The sequence below is a fragment of the Penaeus monodon genome, chromosome 10 (genome assembly GCF_015228065.2).
Source record: "Penaeus monodon isolate SGIC_2016 chromosome 10, NSTDA_Pmon_1, whole genome shotgun sequence".
In the NCBI taxonomy this organism is placed as follows: domain Eukaryota; kingdom Metazoa; phylum Arthropoda; class Malacostraca; order Decapoda; family Penaeidae; genus Penaeus; species Penaeus monodon.
In genome coordinates, this window is record NC_051395.1 from 51,529,558 (window position 1) to 51,537,485 (window position 7,928).

Consider the following 7,928-nt stretch of genomic DNA (forward strand, 5'->3'; position numbering starts at 1 on the left):
CTCCGTTCTTTTGTTCCCTTTCCCTTTTCTTTTTTCCCTCTTTCCCTCTTTTTTTCCCTCGTTCTCTGCCTTTTGTTCCCGTTCCCGTTTTTTGTTCCCTCGTTCTCTCGTTCTCTTTTTCCCCGTTCCCTGTTCCTCGTTCTCTTTTCCTCTTTCCCTTTTTTGTTCCCCCCCGTTCTCTTTTTCCCCCGTCCCTTTTGTTCTTGTCCCTCTTTCCTCCGTTTCTTGCCCCTTTTTCCCGTTCTCTTTTTCCCCTCGTTCTCTTTTCCCTCGTCTTTTGTCCCTTTCTCTCGTTCCTTGCCCCTCGTTTTCGTTCTCTTTTCCCCTGTTCTCTGTTCCTTCCCTCTTTCCCTTCTTTTCTTTTTCTCTTTTTCCCTCTTTCTTTTCCCTCTTCTTTTTTCCCGGTTCTCTTGTTCCCTCCCTTTTCCCCTTTTTTCCCTCTTTCCCCTTCCCCCTTTGCCCTGGTTTTTTTCCCCTCGGTTCTTTTTCCCTGTTCTTTTCCTCTTTTTTCCCCTTTTTCCCTCGTTTCTTTTTTTTCCCTTTTGTTTTTTCTCCTTTCCCTTTTTTCCCTCGTTCCCCTTTGCCCCTCGTCCTTTTTCCCCTCGTTCTTGCCCCTCGTTCTTTTTTCCCTCGTTCTCTTGTTCCCTCGTTCTCTTGTTCCTCGTTCTCTCGTTCTCTTGTTCCCCTTTTTCTCTTTTTCCCCTCTTTCTCTGTTCCTTTTCCCTTGTTCCCCGTTTTTTTCTCTTCCCTTTTCCCCCTTTCCTTTTTTCCCCCTCGTTTCTTTTTCCCCTCTCTGTTCTTTGTTCCCTCGTTTTTTTTCTCTGTTCCCCTCTTTTTTTCCCTCTTCTCTGTTCTTGCCCTCGTTCTCCTTTCTCTTTTTCCCTCGTTTCCCCCCGTTCTTTGTTCCTGTTTTCGTTCTCTTGTTCCCTGTTCTTTTGTCCCTTTTCCCTTTTGCTTCTTTTCCCTCTTCTTTTTCCCCTCGTTCTTCGTTCTCTTTTCCCCGTTCTCTTTCCCTTTTTCCCTTTTTTCTCGCCCCTTGTTCCCTCGTCTTTTTCCCCTTTTTTTTCCCTTGTTGCCTCCGGTCTCTTTTTTTCCCCTCGTTTTTTGCCCCTTTCTTTTTCCCCTCGTTCTTTTTTCCCGTTCTCTTTTTCCCTCGTTCTTCGTTTTTTTGCCCCTTTCCCGTTCCCTCGTTCTCGCCCCTTTTTCTTTGTTTTTTCCCCTCGTTCCCGTTCTCTTTTTTTCCGGTTCTCCGTTCTTTGTCCCTCTTCTTCGTTTCTTTTTTTTCCCCTCTTCTCTCGTTCCTTTTCCCCTCGTTCTCTCGTTCTTTGTTCCCTCTTTTCCCTCGTTCTCTTGTTCTCTTTGTTCCCTGTTCCCTTCCCTTGTTCCCCGTTCCGTTCTTTTTTCCCGTTCTCCGTTTCTGTTCCTGTCCCGTTCTTGTTCCCTCTTTCTCTTTTCCTTTTCCCCTGTTCCTCGTTTCGCCCTTTTTCCTGTTTTTTGTTCCTTGTTCCCTTTTTCCCTTTGTTCCCTGGGTTTTTCTCTTTTTCCTCGTTCCCCGTTTTTGCCCCCTCTTTTTGCCTTTTCCCCCTTCCCCTTCGTTTCTTTTTCCCCTCGTTCTCTCGTTCTTTGTTCCCTCTTTCCCCCTTTCCGTTCCCTCGTTCTTTTTTGTTCCCTCTTCCCTTTTCCCTGTTTCTCGTTTCTTTTCCCCTTTTCTTCCGTTCCCTTTTTCCCCTTCGTTCTTTTTTCCCCTCGTTCTCTTTTGTTCCTTTTTCCTGTTCCTCGTTCTCTTTTTCCCTCGTTTCTTTTTGTTCCCTCGTTTCTCGTTTTTTTTCTTTGTTCCCTCGTTTCTGTTCCCCGTCTTTTGGTTCCTCGTTCCTTTCCCTCGTTCTCTTTTTCCCCTCTTTCCCCTTTGGGTTCCCCGTTCCCCCTTTTGTTCCCCTTTCCCTTTTTCCCCTGTTTTCTTGTTCCTCGTCCTGGCCCCCCTGTTCCCTTTTTCCCCCTTTTCTTTTTCCCTTGTTCCCTCGTTCTCTTTTTCCCTCGTTCTTTTTTCCCCGTTCCTTGTTCCCTCTTCTCTTGTTCCCTCGGTTCCCTTTTTCCCCTCTTTCCCGTTCCCTCTTTCCTGCCCCTTTTTTGTTCCCGTTTCTTGTTCCCTGTCCTTTTTCCCCTCGTTCTTTTGTTCCCTGTCCCCGTTCTCTTTTTCCCTTTTTCCCTCGTTCTCTTTTTCCTTTTGGTTCCCCCTTGTCCCTCGTTTTTTTCCCTCGTTTCTTTTCCCCTCTTTCCTTGTTCCTCGTTTCTCGTTCTCTCCCCTTTTTTGTTCCTCTTTTTCCCGTTCCCTGTTCTTGTTCCCTCGTTCCCTCGTTCTTTTTCCCTCTTTTCCCCTGTTTTTTTCCCCTCTTTCTCTCGTTCCTTGTTCCCCGTTTTTTGTTCCCTGTTCCCTCGTTCTTGTTCTTCTTTGTTCCTCTTTCTCTCTTCTCTTGTTCCCTTTTTGCCCGTGCTTTCTTTTTTCCTGTTTTCGCTGCCCTTTTTCCCCTCTTTCCTTTTTCCCCCGTTCCCTTTTCCCTCGTTCTGTTCTCTTGTTCCCCTTTCTTTTTCCCCGTTCCTTGTTCCCCGTTCTTTTGCCCCTCGTTTTTGTTCCCTCGTTCTCGTTCTTTGTTCCCTCTTTCCCCTCGTTCTTTTGTCCCGTTCTCTCGTTCTTTTGTTCCTTTTCTCTTTCTCTTTTTCCCTTTTTGTTCCTTTTCCTCGTTCTCTTTTTCCCCTGTTTTTTTCCTTGTTCCCCTGTTTCTCTTTTCCTTTTTCCTTTTTCCCCTTTTCCTGTCTCTTGTTCCCTGTTCTCCGTCTCTTGTTCCCTCGTTCTCTTGTTCCCTCGTTCTTGTTCTCGTTCTCTTTTTTTCCCCTCTTCTTTGTTCCCTCGTTCCCTTTTTCCCGTCTTGTTCCCTGCCCCTCGTTCCTGTTCCCCGTTCTCTTGTTTCCTCTTTCTCTTGTTCCCTCGTTTTCTTTTTTCCCCGTTCCCTTGTTCCCTCTTTGCCCTCTTTCCCCTCTTTTTTTCCCCCCCGTTCCCTGTTCTCTTGTTCCCTCGTTCTCTCTTTCTTTTGTTCCCCCTTTTTTGTTTCGCCCGTTTTTTCCCTCGTTTTTTTCCCTCGTTCTCTGTCTTTGTTCCCCCGCCCCTTGTTCCCTGTTCCCCTTTCGTTCCCTCGTTCTCTTGTTCCCTCGTTCCCTTGTTCCCTCGTTCTCTTGTTCCCTCGTTCCCCTTTCCCCCGTTATTTTTGTTCCCTCGTTCTTGTTCCTTTCCTTTTTCCCCTCTTTCTTTTGTTCCCCTTTCCCTGTTCCTTTTCCGTTCTTTTTTCTCCCTCTTTTCCCCGTTTCTTGTTCCTCGTTCTCTCTTTCTTTTCCCTCGTTTTTTTCCTTTTTCCCTCGTTCTCCCTTTTTCCTCGTTTCGTTCCCTTTTCCTCGTTTTTTTCCCTCGTTTTTTCCTGGGTTTTTTTTTTTCCCTCGTTTCTTGTTCCCCGTTCTCTTGTTCCCTCTTTCTCTCTTTCCCCTTTTCCCTCGTTCCTTTGTTCCCTCGTTCCTTTTGTTCCCCCCCCTTTTTCTCTTTTTCCCTGTTCCTTTTTCCCCTCGTTCTCTTTTTCCCCTTTTCTTTTTTCCCTTTTTCCCTTGTCCCCTCGTTCTTTTTTCCCCTTTTGTTCCCTGTTCTCTTTTTCCCCTCTTTTTTTCCCTCGTTCTTTGTTCCCTCTTTCTTTTGTTCCCGTTCCTCGTTCTCTTTCTCTTGTTCCCTCGTTCTCTTGTTCCCTCGTTCCCTTGTTTTTGCCTCGTTTCTGTTCCTCGTTCCCTTTTTTGTTCCTCTTTTGGGACCGTTCTCTTTTTCCCTGTTCTTGCCTCTTCCCCTTGCCCCTCGTTTTTGTTCATCGTTCCTTTTTCCCTCGTTGACTCGTTCTTTTTTCCCTCGTTCCTTTTCCTTTTCCCTTGTTCCCTCTTTCCCCTTTTTTCCCCTTTTCCCCTTTTCCCCCGTTGCTCGTTTTTGTCCGTTCCTGTTTTTTTCCCCTTGTTTCCTCTTTCCCCTTTGTTCCTCGTTCTCTTTTTCCCTCTTTCCCCTTTTTCCCCTCTTTTTTTTTTTCCCCCTTTTTTTTCCCCTTTGTTCCCTCGTTGTCGTTCTCTTTTTCCCTCGTTCTCTTTTCCCTCGTTTCTTTTTCCTCGTTTCTTTTTCCCCCTTTTCTCTTGTTCCCTCGTTCCCTTGTTCCCTCGTTGACTCGTTCTCTTGTTCCCCTTTCTTGTTCCTCGTTCCCTTTTTTCCTTTCCCTTGGTCTGTTCCCTTGTTGTCTCGTTCCCTCGTTCCTTTTTCCCCCCCCCCTCTTTTCCCTCGTTCCCTTTTCCCTTTCTTTTCCCTCTCCCTTGTCCCTCGTGACCGTTTCTTGTTCCCTCGTTCCCTTGTTCCCTTGTTCCCTCGTTCTCTTGTTCCCTCGTTCCCTTTTTCCCTCGTTCTCTTTTCCCTCGTTCCCTTTTTCCTCGTTCCTTGTTCCCCTTTCCCCGTTCTATTTTTCCCTTGTTGTCTTTTTCCCTCTTTCCCTTTTTCCCCTCGTTGACTCGTTTTTTTGCCCCCTTTTCTTTTGTCCCCGTTCCCTGTTGTCTCTTTCCTTGTGTCTCTTCCCCCTTGCTGTTCTTTCCCTCTTTCCCCTTTTTCCCCTCTTTCCTGCCCCTTTTTCCTCTTCTCTTGTTCCCTCTTTCCCCTTGTTCCCTCGCCCCCTTTTCTTTCCCTTTTCTCTTTTCCCCTTGTTTTTCTCTTTCCTTTTCCCCTCGTTCTTTTGTTCCTTGTTGTCTCTTCCCTTTGCCCCCTCGTTCTTTTGTTCCTCTTTCCCTTGTTCCTTTTCTTTTTGCCCCTCTTCTCTTTTTCCCCCCGCCTTTGTTCCCTCTTTCCCTTTTTCCCCGTTTCTTGTTCCCCGTTCCCCCTCGTTTCTTTTCCCTCGTCCTTGCCCCTCGTTCTCTCTTTCCCCTTGTTCCTCGTTGAACGTTCTCTTTTTCCCCTCGTTCCCTTTTTCCCTCGTTCTCTTTTTCCCTCTTTCTTTTTTCCCTCGTTCTTTGTTCCCCGTTCTTTTTCCCTCTTTCTTTGTTCCCCGTTCTCTTTTTCCCTCGTTTTTTGTCCCTTTTCCCTCGTTCTATTTTTCCCTTGTTGTCTTGTTCCCTCGTTCCCCTTGTTCCCTCGTTGACTCGTTCCCTTTTTCCTCTTGTTCCCTCTTTCCCTTTTTCCCCTCTTTCCTTTTTCCCTCGTTCTCTTGTTCCTCGTTCCCTCTTTCCCTTTTTGTTCCCTCTTTCCCCTTGTTCCCTCGTTCTCCTTTCCCTTGTTCCTCTTTGAAAATTTCTTTTGTTCCTCGTTCCCTGTTCCCTCTTTCTCTCGCCCCCTTTGTTCCCCGTTGAACGTTCTCTTTTTCCCTCGCCCCTTGCCCCCTCGTTTTTTTCCCCTCTTTCCCTTTTTCCCCTCGTTCCCCGTTCTTTTGTTCCCTCTTCTCTTGTTCCCTGTTCTCTCTTCCTCGTTCTCCTTTCCCCCGTTCTCTTTTTTGTGTTCGTTCCTTTTTGTCTCTTCCCTTTTTTCCCCGTTCCTCTTTCCCCTCGTTCTCTCGTTTCTTGTTCCCTCGTTTCTTTTTCCTTGTTGTCTCGTTCCCTTGTTGTTCTTTCCCCTTTTTCCCCTCGTTCTCTTGTTCCCTTGTTGTTCGTTCCCTGTTCCCCTTTCTCTTTTTCCCCTGTTTCTTTTCCCCTTTTTTCCCCTCGTTCTCTCATTGTCCTTTCCTGTTCCCTCTTTCTTTTTTTACCTTGTGTTCGTTCCCTTGTTGCCCGTCCGTTCCCCCTTTTGTCTCGTTCCTCGTTTCTCTTTCCCCTTTTTCCCCTCTTTCCCCTCTTCTTTGTTCCTCGTTTCTTGTTCCCTCGTTGTCTCGTTCCCGTTCTCCGCCCCTTTTTTCCCTCGTTGTTCTTTTGGTCTGTTCCCCGTGTTCTTTCCCTCGTTCCCCGTTTTTGTTCTTCTTTGTCTCGTTCCCTTTTTCCCTCGTTGTCCGTTCCCTTTTCCCCTGTTTCTTGTTCCCTCTTTGTCCTTCCCCTCGGGAGAGAAGATAAAGGAGAAAGGAGAGAGGAGAGAAAAGGGAAAGAGAAAGAGAAAGAAAAGGAAAAAGGAGAGAGAGAGACAGAGGGGGAGAGAGAGAGAGAGAGAGAGAGAGAGAGAAGGAAAAAAACTCAGAGGAGAGGAGAGGAGAGAGAGAGGGAGGAGAGAGAGAGAGAAGAAGGAGTGAGAGAGAAAGAAGAAAAAGAAAAAGAGAGGGAGAGGAGGAGAAGAGAGAGAGAGGAGAGGGAGAGAGAGAAAGAGAGGAGAGAGAGAGAAAGAAGGAGAGGGGAAAAGAGGAGAGAAGAGAGACAGAGAGACAGACCGAGACAGACAGAAAGAGAGAGGGAGAAAGAGAGAGGAAGAAAAGAAAAGAGAGAGAGAGAGGGAGAGAGAAAAGGGAAGAGAGAGAAAAGGGGAAAGGGAAAGAAACAGTAAGAGAGGAGAGAGGAGAGAGAGGAGAGAGTGAAGGAATTCATATATGAGTGAAAAAATTGACATTTTTTAATTTTATTGAAATGCGTTTACGATTTTTCTTCCTGTTTTTTTTTGCTCATTTTATAATCTAAAATTTTAAGAAAGGGGAGAGAGAGGAAAAGTTAAAAAAAGGCCCTTTTGTTTCATTAATTTTTTGTTTTTTTTGTTTGTTGTTGCTATATCATCGTAAAATCTTTTATCACACCATTATGAATTTGGGGTTTTGGTTATCATTTTTATATTTTTTTATCAAATATTACCGAGTTTTACTTTTATCAACCTTATTATTTATTATTTTATCAAAATTTATAATCGTTTTTATATGTTATAAAAATTATTAAATTTATTATTTATTTTTACCCCCATCTCTCATTTCTTTATCATCTATTTTATTAGGGGATTTTGTTTTTATATTATTTTTATCATATATTATCATTGTCATTATTATCATTATCGTTGTTATCATTATTATTATTGTTATCATCATCATCATAATCATCATCATCATTAATATTATTGTTAATGTTATCATTATTATTATGATAATGATAATTAAAGATATCATTATTATTATCATTAACTATTATTACTGTTGTGACCATTATAACAATTAAATTAACTTCCTTATTGTTACCATCATTACTATCATCATTATCATCATCATCAAATACATTATACAATATTAACATTGTAACGTGACAGTCAATTCTGATCTTCACTGCATTCTGTCATTTTCTGATAAAGTTCGAATCTGTTGGTAATCTTCATATTTGATATTTATGTTGTAAATCTAACATTAGCCTTGATGCAGCAAGAAGAATTTCTAAAAGATTTTCAGAGCAAAGCTTCTAAATACAAGGAAATTGCAGGCACGTCCGCACACACACAAAGATGCAAATACATACACTAACACACACATGCACACACAGAGGCACGCACGCACACAAAGGCACAAACGCAAAACACAAATATATGCCACTCACACACACATGCATCCAACTCTTCATATTTTATCTTTATAATGCATATTTACGTGGGGGATGAAATACGGTGGAGAGGGGAATAGTGTATGTTTCTCTGCATACATCTATATATGCACGCATATATAAGGTTACGAGTTCTCTTTCTCTCTCTCTCTCTCTCTCTCTCTCTCTCTCTTTCTCTCTCTACTCTCTCTCTTCTCTCTCTCTCTCTCGTCTCTCTCTCTCCTCTCTTCTCACTCTCTCTCTATCTCTCTCTTCTCTCTCTCTCTCTCTTCTCTCTATATCTCTCTTCTCTCTCTATCTTTCCTCTCTCTCTATCTTTCCTCTCTCTCTATCTTCCTCTCTCTCTCTTCACTCTCTCTCTTCTCTCTCTCTCTCTCTCTCTCCCCCTT

At 44.0% G+C, this 7,928-nt stretch overlaps 1 protein-coding gene across 1 annotated transcript in view; it reads right to left on the reverse strand.

Annotated features, from left to right (window-relative positions):
- Positions 1-6,027: 6,027 nt before the first annotated feature.
- LOC119577700 (putative uncharacterized protein DDB_G0277057) overlaps positions 6,028-7,928 on the reverse strand; it is a gene marked incomplete at both ends in the record, with an annotated part of 2,995 nt that continues 1,094 nt past the window's right edge. Inside the window, 2 exons of the mRNA XM_037925255.1 lie at positions 6,028-6,059; positions 6,981-7,056. Of these exons, the coding sequence (XP_037781183.1) occupies positions 6,028-6,059; positions 6,981-7,056 (108 nt within the window). The remainder of the gene's footprint in view (positions 6,060-6,980; positions 7,057-7,928) is intronic.